Raw genomic sequence first — 15,137 nt, 5'->3', positions numbered from 1 at the left:
GTGTCCCCTGGGTCTTGATCTGGGTGTGTCAGGATAAATACTTGACTTTCATATCACAGCGTCTGACAGAACAAACACTCAGAGAGCACAAACAGGTCTGCAGACAGTTTTCACGAGTGACATGCCAGTGAGGATTTCTTTTACCGGGTTTTATGTTCACGTCTGACACTTTACCTTCAGCGTCCTGTCGTTCCACATGTGAACTTCTGAACTAAAAGATTTCAATGCATCCACTGTAAAAACCAGGCGCTGTCAAATCTTATGTTTCAGAAAGTGTAAAAGATGCTGAAATAGAATAACTGCAGGCTACTCTGCTCTAAAGGTAGTTGAGCATAAAAGTCCATTAGCAAGCGACTTCAATGACAGTAAAATATCTGATTTAAAATATATAAACATAATTATTTACAACTGTGTTTATAGATATTAGTTTTGTAATATCTTCAAATCATGCAAAACAAACAAAAAAACATCTCAAGTGTCTGTGCAGAGGTGAATGTTTGACCGTCGTCTCTCTCTCTCTCTGGTGTTTCCGCCCAGGTCTCAGGCCAGCGACCTGGCTCTGCTGATCGCTCGCATGCAGAAGAACGCAGACCAGGTGGAGAAGAACATCCTGCACTCAGAGGAGCTGCTGGCTTTGGTAAGAAGTCCACACGCTCACCGCAGCTATATAAGCTCTAGAGTCACATGTCTGTTCAAGGTGAGAGGTTTTCATCTGACAACGACGTTGTTTCCTTCCTGCGCAGGACTCGGAGCGCGAGGGGAAGAATCAGCAGCTGATCCACCAGAAGGAGAACGCAGACAACCTGGCGGAGGCCGAGGGGCTGCTGAAGGATCTGTTCATGGACGTGGACAAATCCAAGAGGCTGCAGCACCCGCAGGCCACCGAGATAGAGAAGGAGTGAGTTTATCTCAGACATATTAAAAACCCACACAAACACGAGGACACATGCCAACAGACACACCTGAAACTAGATGCATCACATTCCACCGAAACAGCTTCACTTCCACATTCCCTTTTACTGTTCTCCGCCCGTCTACTCACGGCCTACTGTAATACATGTGTGTCTGATTCTCCTGTTTTCAGTGTGAGAAACCTGCATGACCGCTGGGGGAGGGACTGCGCCGCCTACAGGGAACTGTATGACCAGGTGCAAGACCTGGAGCTGGCACAGAAGATCGGCTGGGGTCCTCTGCTGGATGAAAAACTGGTCAGTTGATGCAGCATCAAGCACAGAAACTGAAAACTCTTTGGTTTCAGTAGCTAAACATCTTCTTCTGAACGTTGTGTTTTACAGAGGCAGTTGAAGGCAGAGACATATGGCCCCAAACTGTTCGATGTGGAGAAGCAGATTGCAGAACACAACATCCTGCACCAGGAGATCGAGGCCTACAGCTCCCAGCTGCAGCCCAGCACCACCACCTCCCAGGTAACACCATCACACACCGACACATGCGCGCACTCTGCAGAACGACACGCAGGATGAAACATATTCATGTCTCTTCATCTCCTTTGTTCGTAGGAGCAGTACGTCGCCCTCAAAGAGAAATATGCCAAACTTTTCGTGAGTTGTTTTTTTTCCCACTTCACCATGAAGTTCGGAAGGATGTGTGTAACTTACACGTGTTCGCGTGGTGTGTATATGTTACATGCAACTTGTGCGTTTTGCAGGAGACCTCCCAGCACAGGCGCAGCAACCTGGCCTCTCTGTACGAGTACCTGCAGAGCTGCAGCAAGGAGCTGGTCTACCTGTCGGGCCAGCAGGACAGGATCCTCCAGAGAGACTGGAGCGATCGCATGATCGACCCCCCAGGTGTCCGCATGGAGTACGAGGTGAGGGGCCACAGTGGCGTCAGTATTGGTAGATTGTAGATTGATTGATGGGTTTTCCATGGGTGGAGAGACTTGGGACAGAAGAGTGATAAAACTTTGTTTGTCTGCTCGCCTTCAAGCATAATCCACCAGTTACACCAGCTAGGGACCCAACTGGTGTGACCAGTGCAGTACATAGTAACTGTTAAGCTGCTGGGAGGATTTGATTTGAACACTGAAAACACTGTGTCATGTGTTCTGCATCTCACTTTATGTTTATTTACAGAAATTCAAAAATAACGGACTGATTGCACATGAGCGTGAAGTCAACCAGCTGCAGGTGGAGGGAAATCGTCTGATTGAAATGGATCACCCTGGCACCCCAACAGTAAAGGTACATCTGACATGAGGAGCGTATCTGTATGGTAACGATGATCAGTCATCATTTGCATCAAATAAAATGAGATTAAACGGAGTCGTTTGTTCTCATCAGACACATGAAAATGCTGTGCAGGCTGAGTGGCAAGCCTTTCTCAACCTGTGTCTAGCCCAGGAGATACACCTGGACAACATTGAAGACTACAGGAAGGTACAGGAGCTCTCCCGCTGACTGTGATGATGCTCTTCTTTTGAGTCAGATAGTTTCCGGTTCACCAGTGCAGTTTGTTAAGAAGTGACTGTTTGTTTCACTGCAGTTCCAGCTGGATGCAGAGACGCTGTCTGACTCCCTGGAGAGACTCAACTCCACTCTGGACCCGAGGTCTCTGGCCAACAAGAGCAACCCTGAAGTCCTGTTGGAACTGGAGGTACTAACAGTGTTTTCTGATGTCAAGGTTTCGGTGCAACTGTAGAAAGTCTGGAAGGATTGCCTCACTGTGTCAGAGAAGATCTATAACTAACTTTTTCATATAGTTTTGGGCGTGTGGACTCATTGTATATTTCCAAAACATGTGAAATGTGTAGCTTCTTCTTCAAACCTCTGGAGCTTTCTTCATGACCAGCAAAATCACTTCCACCTGCACCTGGTTAGATAATGGAGAAATGCTTAATAACCTTGTCTGCTGGTGTAACGTTTGATCTAATTCAATAAAACCTTCAGGGCGATGAACCAGCCGTGAAGAGGAACGAGCAGCGCCTGGCCGCCCTCAGGGAGCTCAGCAGCAACGTTGTCCCTCTGAAGCTGCGACGAACGAATCCCACCAGACTCACCACTGCAGTGTCTCTGTGTGACTGGGCCGATGAGGAGGTAGGAGAGAAGATCAGTGTGCCTTTCAGAAGTGTTTTAAATTTGCAAAAAAACATTCTTGTCGTTATCATCTCTTATTTGATCGTGTTGTCTGTGTGTGTTTCAGGGCACAGTGAGACGTGGTGAGAAGCTCACCCTAAAGTCCAACTCTGATAACAAGGACTGGGAGCTTCAGAACAGCGGTGGGAAGATCGTAACCCTCCCCGGGGCGTGTTTCATGGTCCCACCGCCTGATGCTGAGGCCCTGGAGAAAGTAAACAGGTACACAGTGCAAACACACTATGTTTTCCTTCCTTTGTTTTTTCTATGTGATTACAGCAGAGACTAACTGACTGATGATTCACCTGTGATGGATTTTAATGAAACACGTTGTCTGTGTGTGCTCAGCCTGGACAGCGCACTGACTGACCTCAAGACCCGCAGATCTGCACTGATGTCGTCCTTGAAGAGCCCCACTGTGGAGGTGATCCGCCCTCAGAGGGCAGGTGAGAAGAAAACACACACCTTTTTATTTATCTTTTAATTTTTTTCCTGGTCAAAAGATCATGAAAAAGTCTGGGCTTATCTAACTTCTCATTGTAGAAATGTTGTTGTTTTTCGCTCCTCCTCAGCCGGTGCGCACAGTGCCCCGGAAGATCCCAGAGCTGCAGAGATAGCTAATGAACTAGACAAGACCAACAAAGCCCTGGAGCAGATTAAAAAAGAAATCCTGAGTCGGCTGAGGACCCCACTAGACAACCGCAGCCCCACGCAAGACCTGGCGAAAAGGCTGCAAGAGCAGGAGGTGAACATGAACATTAAGCTTTGATAATATCACCTGCAGTTACGTTACCTGTATTAGTCCTGAGCATGTTCAGATGCATCTAGGTGGTTGTGATCAGTTCGAACCATATGACTTGCTCTCCAGAAATCTGCTCTGGCGGTGAAGAAGCTGGAGTCTGAGAAGTTTGGACTCCAGAGAGAGATGGAGCCGATTCTGGCCAAGAAACCCCTGGGACCCACCGCCTCGACCCTGCCTGTCAAACTCAGTGCTGCCAATAATAAAATCGACGACATCAACACCCTCATTGATGTTTATAATAAAAAGTAAGACGATAAGAATGAAATTATATATTCTTTAAACATAAAAGCATTCAAAGTGAAATTTCACATTTTCCCACAAATGTCATTTGCGTATTTTTCATTGCCTCCCTCCTTTCACCAGAGCTACAGCCTCCATGTTCCTGGAAAAACAAATGCACAATGTGGAAGGCGTTGTTTCCGGGTTTGAGGACCAGCTGGCCAAAGATGGCACCCTTCTTCATCAACCTAATGGCCTCCAGAGCCGCAACCAGCAGCTGCAGGTGCAACCAAAAACCGATTAAGTCATTGGTTCATGTGATGCTAGAAATTAAACGCCCAAAGAAACCCAATGTGTTTTTCTTTCTTTAAATGTGTGCTTTCTTTTTTTTTTTTTGCCGCCAAACACTAAACAGGTGATGCGTAAGGATGTCGCCTCAAAGAAAGATGCGTTGAATCAGTTAGGCAGAGACTTGGACCTGACTGAGCAGGCGTGCAGCTCCCTGCAGAAGGGTTTCAATGAATACTGTCCTGACATCCGCCGCCAAGAGAACGAGGTGAAACATCTGAAGAACCGTTTCACGAATGTCAATAATCAGCTCCAGGAGAGGTGAGAGGAAAACAGATTCAGGCGTTATTGTCATATATATATGTTTTCGTAATTCCTCTGATGTCCTGTCAAATGTATTTTGCTTGTAATTGTATTGTTTTGAGAATTTGTTTTATATTTTGCTTTAGGTCCGCTCTCATAAAGGAAGCAAACAATAAAAACCAAGATTTCCAGAATGCTGTTCAGTCACTGGATTTCTTCTTGGTCAATTTGCCCAATAACAAGATCAAACCCACTGATGGTGTGGCACAGATAACAGCTAAGCAGAACTCTCAGAAGGTGAGTGGAAGTGTTTAGTGTTTGTCAACAATGATATAAAAAAATGCTTTGCTTTGTCTTATCAGCTGTGGTTATTTAATCATGTCCCATGTTTAGAAAGTGATTGAGGACATCAGGAAGAAATCAGGTGATTTAGACCGAGTCAAGGATCTTTCCCGTGAACTGCAGAGTGTCTTAAATGTGAGTTCAGACAATGACATTATTCTCATATCATACCATTTACACTACATTAGGTACGTACCTCCAAATGCCTAATCCATCAACGTTTAATTATATTTCCTTTCAGGAGTATGAGGTTAAGTCAAAAACTTACCGCAGCACTCTGAATGACGACGACGACGATGACGACGATGAGGAGGAGGAGGAGAAACCAGTTCTAAAGCGACATCAAACTTCAACTATGGCTCAGGATGTACAGAGAAAGGTACGGCCTAAAGATATTTGTTAGGTAGATAATTCTCCGCATTTTAACTCTTTAATTTTCAGCTTTTAAACTCATTTTGCCTTCTGCTTCTACTAAAGGAGAAAAATCTACTGAACCTTTTCTCTGAGGTGTCTGCAGAGAACAACCAGCTACTCAGCCAGTTGGGGACGGCAAAGAACATAATGGCCAGGGTATGATATCGATTAGATCAAAATAATATCAACAGCAGTCATGTTACAGTAGAATAATACCCGATGTTCTGCTCAAAAATCATCACTGTCAGTTGTTCTGAAGTGACCTCTTTCCTTTGTTGTTTTATTCATGTACAGAATGAAGAGAGAGTCAGTCAGGTAGTTGTCAATCAGCAGCTGCAGCTACAGAGCCAAAAGAAGGACGTGGAGGAAAGCGATATCCTGAAAAAAGAATTAAATGAGGAGGTTGCTAGACGCTTACATGCTGAAAAAGACCTGGAAACATACCGTATGAGGTTTGTCTCTCTGAGGAGCAGGAGAGGAGTGGAGAGGTTGGAGGAGAAGGAGGTGGTGCAGTACTACCGTGACCCCAAGGTGGAAGTGGAATTGCAGTCCCTGAAAAAGCGCATCCAGGAGGAATCACTGAAGAGGTCAAGAACCAACTCAGAGATAGAAATCATGAATGAGAAGGTTCTCAAACTGGAAACACAGCTGATCAGAATCGAACCTAGACTGGTGACCAAGGTACTGACTGAATACGAGAGAGACCCGCAGCTTGATAAAGAGGCAGCCAAGATTAGAGATGAGATGCAGAGGATAAGACTGGAGCTCCAAACGAGAGATACTGAGACAGTCCATGTGAAAACTGAGCTCACGGTCCTGGCTCAGCAGCAACCTAAAATCAAGCAGAGGGTTGTTAAGAAGGAAGTGGTGAGACTTCAAAAGGATCCAGAGATGCTGAAGGCTGTTTTCACGTTCCAGAGTGACATTGCGGAGGAGGAGTCCTGGTGCAAGTCCCTCAATGATGACATTTTCAGCACAAGGAGCCAGATAAACACACTGGAAAGGGTCATTCCCACCATCCAACCCAAGGTAGTCACCAAGGTGGTGAAGCAAGTCCAGCAAGACCCAGAATTGCTTGAAGAGTCCAAGAAACTACGAATCACCTTGGAAGAGGAGAAAGATGAGAACGCTATCCTGATGAAGGACTTGACCACCCTTCAGCTGCGTTATGGTGAAGTCGATAAGCTCAGGCAGAAAGTCGAGGTCAAGGAAATCGTCAATGAGATCTACAGAATTGATCCTGAGACGGAATTAGAGCTTTTACGTCTTAAGAAGGAGCTGCAGGATTCTGCCCGACACCGTACAGACCTGGAAAAAGACATCAGCACGGTGACAACCAGTTTAACTACTCTGCGCCTTCAGAAACCCAAAGTGGAGTACAAGGAAGTAACGAAGGAGATGATCAAGGAAGAGAAAAGCCCGGAGGTCGTCAGGGAATTGCAAAGGCTGAAGAACCAAGTCTCCCGTCTGCAAGTCAACTACGACACCATCCTGGAGCTGCTAACCCACCTACGTATAGAGAGAGATGAGCTGAAAGTTGAGAAATCCAAAGTGGAGACAAGGCTAGTGAATAAAGAGCTCATCAAATATGAGAACGATCCTCTTCTGGAGAAAGAGGCTGACAGACTTCGGAGGAACGTAAGAGACGAGATTCAGCAGCGTCGCAGTGTGGAGGAGTTTCTCTTTGACCTCCAGAACCAATTCATTACGCTTGAAAGGCAAAAGCCAGAGGAGAAGATCATAATGCAGGACGTGGTACGTCTTCAGAAGGATCCCAAGCAGATCCTGGAGCATGAGAAGTTGAACAGGACCCTGGATGAAGAAATTAAAGCCCGTAGGAAGCTTGAGTTAGAAGTCAGACATCTTAGATCCCTGGTTGTAGAGAGAGAGAATACCCTGGCTCAGATGGATGATCGTCAGAGGAAGATTCAAATGGAATCAGAGCTCAGGCAGGTCAAATCTCGCATTTATGAACTGGAAAACAATCCAACGCCTGTTGAGGAAAAGATCGTCATCGAGGAGGTCCTGAAAGTGGAGAGGGATCCAAAGCTGGAGAGACTGACTGATGGTATTCGTGTTGACATGGAGACCGAAGGTGACAATATCAATCGTCTAGAGAGAGAAATCCGCAACCTGAGGGTCAAACTGGAGATTCTGCAAAAGGAAAAGTCTATCGAGAAGGTTGTTTACAGAGAAGTTGTTCGTGTAGAAAAAGACCCAGCAGTGGAGGCTGAAAGGGAACATCTAAGGGAGCTGGTAACACAGGAGAGAAATCACAGGCGGAACCAGGAAGATGGAATTCAGAGCATCAGCATCAAAATTTCCCATCTGCAGACATCAAAGTCTGTGACCTCTCATGAGGAGAATACACTCATCAGTAGCAGAGATCTTCTGCAGAGAGAGAAAGAGGATCTCCTCAGCCAGCTCAAAATGCTAGAGTCGCAAAGACAGAGCATCAGCATTACCTTCCAGCAGCAGTCCAAGATTATGAGTGAGAGAAACCAGATGGCAAGGCAAAGGAGTCTCAAGACATCCAGTGAAATTCAAAGGCTGGAGAAAGCGATCCTGAATGAAAAAGACCTAATACAACAGAAGGAGATAGTCATCATTGAGCTGCAGAGCAACATCAAGAAGGAGGACCAGAATGAAACTCACACCAGAGAGACAAATCTTTCCACGAAGATCACCATCCTGGATCCAGAAACCGGTAAAGACATGTCTCCCTATGAGGCCTACGTGCAGGGGCTAATTGCTCGCAACCAGTATATCCACCTGTCAGAGTTGGAGTGTGACTGGGAGGAGATCAGTTCAACTGGTCCAGATGGGGATACAACAATTCTGCAGGATCGCAAGAGCGGGAAGCAGTACTCTGTCAAGGACGCTCTGAGAGATGGTCGCTTGACTCAGAACGACGTGACCCGCTACAAGGAAGGGAAAATGCCCATTTCTGAGTTTGCCCTCCTTGTCGCAGGAGAAACCAGAAAGCCCTACGTTCCTCCATTAACAACCCCAAGATCACCCACCAAACCCACCCCGACCTCTCCCTTGAACTCCATGTCAACCTCTCTGAGGTCCTCCTACACCAACCTCAACACTCACCTCAGCGGCAGTTCAAACAGCCTCAATGCTTCAGGCGATGAGCATTTCCCAATCTCTGGTATTTACGACAACACCACTGAAAGCCGCATGTCCGTCAGAAGCGCTCTCACCCGCAAACTCATTGATACCGATACAGCTTTTAGGTTGCTTGAGGCACAGGCAGCCTCCGGTGGAATTGTTGATATCGCCAAAAAGGACAAATTTTCTGTCCATAAGGCAGCTGAATATGGTCTCATTGATACAGCTCACATGTATAAACTCCTGAATGCCCAGAAAGCCTTCACTGGAGTCGAGGATCCTGTGACCAAAGGCCGTCTCGCAGTAGGTCTGGCAGCGCAGAAAGGATATATCCCCAGAGAAAATGCCAGAAGGTACATGGAGGCGCAGTACCTGACCGGCGGGTTGGTGAATCCCGCTAAAGCAGGTCGCCTCACTGTCGAAGAAGCTCTCGCCGCCAAACTAATTGACAGTGAAACACACAGTCATCTGCAAGACGAGGCTTCCCACACAAAAGAGCTGGTAGACCCCATCACCAAAGAGAAGATAACATACAAGCAGGCGATGGATCGGTGTAAGAGAGACATCAGCACAGGGCTCCTGCTGCTTCCTGTGGCCTCCACCGATGCCACAAATGCTCCATCGTACTCAAACTATCGGTTCAACTCTTACAACAATCTTTAGATGTGTGGTTTAAGGTGTGTTGGCATTTTCGCTTCAGCCACTGGTGGTAGAGGGTGTATGCTAATTGATACACGTAAAGAAATAAATGAAAAGTGGATATGTTCGTACACTAATACATTGTGAAAACAATGGGGGGAAGAAAAAAAGTAAATTTTTGGTGGGACTGTACATGTGGATCTACTTCTTGTTTTGGGATTATTCTCGGGTCAGCTGTAAAAATGAGGGTAATTTTTATTTTTTATGGGATATTGTTTATTCAGCATTCTCTAACTGAATCCTTCACAAGTGCTTATTAAACTCCACAAACTTCACTTTCATTTTTCTGTTCTGTTATTTAAAACTTATTATACATTAACCATTTACAGCACTTACAGTATGTCTGTAAACTGAGTCGATTTAAAGTTTTTACAGGCGTAAGGGCCCAGAGGAAGAATCCTAATTACCTTGCTCACATTTAGCTCCACATTCAGGTTCAATTTTGAATTAACTCAATAATTGTGGGAAGGATTCCCATTAGATTTTGTACACACAATTTACTTCACATTAATTCTTCCAGATGAATTATACTAACTCTGTTAATCCCTCAACTTTTCAATTAGTGCCAATATTCATTCAGGTCAATATTTTAATTTGTCCAGGATTCTGGTTTATGATGAAATAGTAATGACATTTCTATCAGCCTCAGCTTTATTCTGTGTAGTGCTAATCAGTAATCAGTAATAATATGGGGTATAGACAGTTCATGAGGCGTGCTGTTAATTCCCATTTCCAGAAAGAACTTCCTGGAATCATCCGCTGGACAGTGAATCATCCGCTGCATGTAATACTTAGTCTCATGGCAAAATGGATGCACAATGCTCGTAAACCCCGGCGAGTCATATGCTTGGAAATGATGGATTAAGGATACAGATTAGATATGACTCACATACCAGCACGTAGTGTGTTAAGGTTAACCAGGTCAAACTCACAGGTCTACATGGATGAGGCACGTGTCAAAAAAAAAAATGAAACAAAAGCCCTGAGAAATCTTAAGGTGGTTTTGGTTTTTGGAATTGTCTGACCTCGCAGTGGAGGTTACAGTAAACAGCGTTGATGTGGGAATATGCGGCCTCTCTGCCGCTGGGATGTCTGCCTGCCAGATTACCCGGTGACTGAAAGGACTTTGCGGGATTACTGCACATGAGCCTGTCTGGAGGCTGAAGTGGCCCCACTCTGTGTCTAGGGGGTGGGGGGTGGTGGTGGGGGTGAAGGATGTTCCCTGATGGTTGTGTCATCTCACTTGAAGCAGTTAGATAGCATGATGCTGTACTGACAAAACAGCCAGTGTGTACTGTTGGCTGCATATTTATACAGTTTTTTGTTTTTTTTATGTAAACATTTTGACAGCAAAGCGTGCAACCTTCGGTCTGGAATCAAATTGTGGATTATGGGATGTTTATTGTTTCTTGTTTTCCTGGTAAAAGCATGCAAAATAACCCGACAGCATTACAACGACATCACATACAGTAGACGTGGAAACATAAATGGCTCATTTGCACTGACTGCACCGTTGCCTGAATGATGTATGTGATAATTGGCAGCTCCTTTTTGTTTTGGTGCTGGATTATTATTGTTATTAAACGAGGCTGCGGTGCTGATGGTTTAAACCTTGACAATGAGCATTGGCACATTTTCTCTCTTATTCACTCCCTCTGTAAATGTTGATGACGAAGCCTCCTGTATGCCTGCCCTGCAATCATGCCAATACCATATCAATTGGTATTTAAAGCGCTGTTATTCAGTGAGCACTGTGCTGTGTTTTCCCTCTTCCACAATATCAGGAGCAGTGACCACATTTCAGAGATTTTAAATAAAAGCATAAAAACACATAAACAGATAGTATGATACTTATAATAACCATCACAAGACACAGCACAGATGGACTCCTGAATATCCTAAAATACGTTTATCAAAAGTTCCTCATCAGTTTGTCTTACTCTCCAGGTCTGGTCTGAAACCCTGTGCCAGAGGAAATAAACTGAATCACAGACTTCACCGACAGCCAACTGTGCAAAGATGCCAGCTGGCCGCATCAGCTTGAAACCGAAGACGCTGCGAGCCATCTTCATCCTGCAGACACTTTCCGTCTGCAGGAGAAAATGTGGCTGAAAATGTGAAAACTCTTTATCACAGTTGTCCTCCCCAAAGTACACTTGACCAGTGAGATTTAGAAAAGGGAGTCTCAACCTTAAATACTTTAGATTTCTGAGAAGACAACACAGCTGACGATTGCTCTTTTCTGCACATTCCCATGGTGTCAATTTAATATCACTGCCAAAATACTTAGAATCGGTATCCTGCCTTGTGATCCTTGTCTGTGTGACTAGACTCTGTTGGGGTATTGCTTCTCCATGAGGCCGTGTGCAATGTGTAAATATGGCGAATCATGGAAAGAACAAAGAAACACTAACCTGCTGCTACTAGTCTATTTTACTGTGAATATAAAACACTGTTTGATAGAGTTAAAAGATCAGTTTGTCTCTGACTTCAGCGACAAAACTGAAATATTATTATTATTATTTTCTATGTATAAGAAGGTGGTAAACAATTAATACTTTGGCACAATATGACATCTAAAAAATTACTGGCATCAGACTTCAAGCACCCACTCCCTGCTCGCTCCGTGCTAATTGGAGTTGTGGGTCATTTTTGAGGTGACCACTTGTGAGTGCCAAGTTTGTCCTTCAGAGGAGCGGGAGCTGCTCACCCTGGCACGTTGGTGGATTAGACATGAGTCGGTGACTATGTGATGGATTAAAGCTCCAGTCAAGAGCATGAAGCTTCCCACCAACTCTGTGCATCCAGTTCAGAGGCATCTGAAAACACCAGCATAAAGATGACACAGGGAGGCGTGGCGTGTCTCATTATAAAGGTGTTCAAGAAAATCTGCAGTAGTTCTTTGATCTGATAAGCGTGTCGGTCAGTGTAGATATGGAAGAAATGTATTTTTGCATCAAATTATATTTTGGTAAAAGAAAAAACGTGAATTATCTCAGAGAGGACAAATCAAAAACTTTTTCATTTTAAAAAAAACAGTATAAAACATTTTATTTAAATTGTGATACTGTAACAGACACAAACAAAGAAAAAAAAATCACCATACAAAGTCTGCCTTAACAAACTGCAACAGCTGTATCGTCTAACCAAAAACCTGCAGCATACATGTAAGGTTATTGGACGTGCGGTCTAACTGATGCGTGGATCCTCTTCTAAATCCTCTGATGTTTACAATAGCTAAAGCCCCCTAATAGAGCTGGACGAGCTAAAGCCTGCTCGCTGACGTCAGTCCATAGTTATGGAAAGCCCAGAAAGGTGCTAAGCAGGAGACAGCTTACTGTACAGCCACGAATCCATATGTCTACCATAAATGCAACACATCATCAATGTAACTCCACTTAGAGTTATAGTTCAACACGCTACTCTAGTCCTCCCACAGGTGAGTGATACACACAGTCTAACAAAGTGAAGTTGGTTACATATAATACATCACATGACAGTATAGTACATTCTTGGATTTATTGTACACATTAAGAGAATTTCACACAAGATGAGCTTCAGTTTGAGACTAGAGGAAAACAAAGTCCAACAAATAAGAGTAAACAGCCACTGAGAACTGAGAGAAACTCTGACACATCCTACAGAGTACAACACTGGTTTTAAATAAAAGTCAACCTGTGCGGCTACCGCGTGAAACCAGCATGTCATACATCAACATGTTCGTCAGTCTTTGTAAGCGGCAGAGTCAGGGGATGCTGAGGGAAACGGATGGCTTCGCTGTTGCGGCGCATGTACGCGTGGCCGCTGATGGGGTACCACATCTCTGTGAAGGTGAGGTTGGCCACGGTGATGGCGCAGCGCCCCAGCACCTTGAAGCCTGACTTGCGGTAGAAGGGAACGAGGAAGTCTTCGCACATCAGCACCGCCCGGCGCACGTTGGGCAGACAGCGGAGGTACTGCAGGTAACGCCACATCAGGATGGGACCTTTGCCCTGCTGCCTGAAGGTGCGGTGGACGGCGAGGACGTGGATGTGGACGGTGGAGCCGCAGGGCTTGTGGAGAGTCAGTGCCTCCTGGAGCACAGTGGTTAGAAATCATAATTAATGTTCATGCCTCTGCATTTTTTTCTTAGGGTTTAAATGGCAAAGGTGGAGACATGCAGGATGTCTTACTGTAGTGAGTCTGTCCTGGTCCCAGAGAGAGCCGATGATGAAGGCAACCAGCCGGCCCTCTTCGAACCAGCCCATGGACAGCTCCGGACACAGCGTGAGGAAGTGACGCACCTCATCCAGGTGGAGGGGACAATCACCTGATACTGAGATAAATGCTGAGAGAGAAAGAGAGAGAGGTTGGCCCGTGCGCAATAATGGTATGGCACAACTTTACGCACACCTGAAGTGGCGCAGACCGCTGGATAAACAGTTTACTAATCGTAGAATAGAAGTTTACCACGGTGACTTTAAAAGGTAAATAAAAGAAAATCTCTCAAGTGACTAAATTAAATACAAAACCAGATGAGGAATAGTTTTAGGCAAAGCCATCCGTCTCTGTGATGAGTCGGTTCACTCAGCAGAATCAGCGGATTTTCTCCTCCAATTCCTGACTGATGAGATTGATCACTTACCTTCTCGCTCGATTTCAAAGACGCTTATTGCATCTTGCGTGTTGAGCGGTCGGACTTCGCTCGCGGGAAGCGTGTGTCTCCTTTGGATACCAGGCGATACTGACGGTACTGACTGCATTGGTTTGATGAAAGGCTGCGCGCCCACAACAGACATCATACGATTTCACTCTCTTCTCCCCAAAAAGAAACTGGTCTTGTCTCCTTCTCTCCCGCTCAAGCAGGATCACCTCTGTCGGGCCCTGCGAGGAGGACAGGATGGTTTGTGTCCGTATTTATAGGACAGCTCTCTCCGGCTGTGATTCACCAGCTAATTTGCATTTGAATATTTGATGTCAGTGAATGAATGAAGGTCACGACTGTGTCAGGCAATTTTCGGAACCCTACAATTACCTGTGTCCATTGTTGCCGTTTGGGTTTTGTCTCTAAAACCAATTGACAGCTTGACAAACAAATGCTTTTCACTGAACTTCAGGCCTATTAATAATAGACTGCGACCCATGTTCACAGGGGGTGGGGGCACCGACCAAGGAGCAGTTCACAAAAGTTTTGGGAAAATGCCACAACAATAGTACATAACAAATAGTAATAACTACATTTCAAGACATCACAACCAATTGGTCATGTATTAGCTTCCAATATAATGAGTGAAATAATGAAATTAAATAATGAAAACAAACTTCTCCAAGCACAAGTCTACCGTGACACTTACCGGAGGATGTTGAGGTGTTGTGGACTGACTGATCGGCCAGCTCTCACTCTGCCTTTGTCTCTCGTGCTTCTTCATTATGAAGTGATTATTACTATGAGTCACATGAGGAAGGATTACACTAGTTGTTTCCACAACTCGGCGCATTACAGACACTTTATCTCCTCTCACAGAGAGGACAGCACAGTCCTGTCGCTGTGTGTTAAGGAGAACAGTGACCACACACTGTCTGGATCAGGTCGCGACTGTCACGTTCAGGGGAGAAAGCTCGCAGCGCAAGATCCACCTGTCTTTATAGTAAGGCAGACTGACTGTGAGCCAATGGCTGGGAACAAGTTGGACAGAAGAAAGTGTATACGGGACAATACCGTGTGCAAATTTCCATAATGCATATAAACGGTTAAAGTCAATGCACAAAGTCCACTCTGACACTGAAAGCAAAATTATATTGTCCACAGCAACCAGATTTAACCTAAAACACATTGACATGACTTTTTAAGCCTTACCATACTATGTCGTTTTTATGAC

At 45.0% G+C, this 15,137-nt stretch overlaps 2 protein-coding genes across 2 annotated transcripts in view; one reads left to right on the top strand and one right to left on the bottom strand.

Moving 5' to 3' along the window:
• Positions 1-9,554, top strand: part of evplb (envoplakin b) — an 11,845-nt gene extending 2,291 nt beyond the window's left edge. The window contains exons 2-22 of the mRNA XM_023431655.2: positions 538-637; positions 744-898; positions 1,085-1,208; positions 1,296-1,427; positions 1,521-1,562; positions 1,670-1,831; positions 2,097-2,204; positions 2,304-2,399; positions 2,506-2,616; positions 2,910-3,056; positions 3,163-3,317; positions 3,444-3,541; positions 3,668-3,840; positions 3,964-4,142; positions 4,261-4,399; positions 4,532-4,725; positions 4,854-5,004; positions 5,101-5,184; positions 5,291-5,428; positions 5,527-5,619; positions 5,758-9,554. Coding sequence (XP_023287423.1) covers positions 538-637; positions 744-898; positions 1,085-1,208; positions 1,296-1,427; positions 1,521-1,562; positions 1,670-1,831; positions 2,097-2,204; positions 2,304-2,399; positions 2,506-2,616; positions 2,910-3,056; positions 3,163-3,317; positions 3,444-3,541; positions 3,668-3,840; positions 3,964-4,142; positions 4,261-4,399; positions 4,532-4,725; positions 4,854-5,004; positions 5,101-5,184; positions 5,291-5,428; positions 5,527-5,619; positions 5,758-9,243 — 6,067 coding nt within the window. The 3' untranslated portion in view covers positions 9,244-9,554. The remainder of the gene's footprint in view (positions 1-537; positions 638-743; positions 899-1,084; positions 1,209-1,295; positions 1,428-1,520; positions 1,563-1,669; positions 1,832-2,096; positions 2,205-2,303; positions 2,400-2,505; positions 2,617-2,909; positions 3,057-3,162; positions 3,318-3,443; positions 3,542-3,667; positions 3,841-3,963; positions 4,143-4,260; positions 4,400-4,531; positions 4,726-4,853; positions 5,005-5,100; positions 5,185-5,290; positions 5,429-5,526; positions 5,620-5,757) is intronic.
• Positions 9,555-12,779: 3,225 nt separating this feature from the next.
• Positions 12,780-14,649, bottom strand: LOC111673755 (serotonin N-acetyltransferase-like). The gene is made up of 4 exons (XM_023431615.1): positions 14,613-14,649; positions 13,904-14,142; positions 13,452-13,606; positions 12,780-13,352 (listed from the first exon to the last, which is right to left on the bottom strand). Exons 2-4 carry the CDS (start codon positions 14,058-14,060, stop codon positions 12,984-12,986), a joined length of 681 nt encoding a protein of 226 aa, XP_023287383.1. The 5' UTR covers positions 14,061-14,142; positions 14,613-14,649; the 3' UTR covers positions 12,780-12,983.
• Between the last annotated feature and the right edge of the window lie 488 nt (positions 14,650-15,137).

The sequence above is a fragment of the Seriola lalandi genome, unplaced genomic scaffold (assembly GCF_002814215.2).
Source record: "Seriola lalandi dorsalis isolate HSWRI2012SDOR001 ecotype SW California unplaced genomic scaffold, Sedor1 jcf7180002054926, whole genome shotgun sequence".
In the NCBI taxonomy this organism is placed as follows: domain Eukaryota; kingdom Metazoa; phylum Chordata; class Actinopteri; order Carangiformes; family Carangidae; genus Seriola; species Seriola lalandi.
The sequence above is the reverse complement of the archived record's forward strand: the minus strand, read 5'-3'. Positions and strand labels throughout refer to the sequence as shown.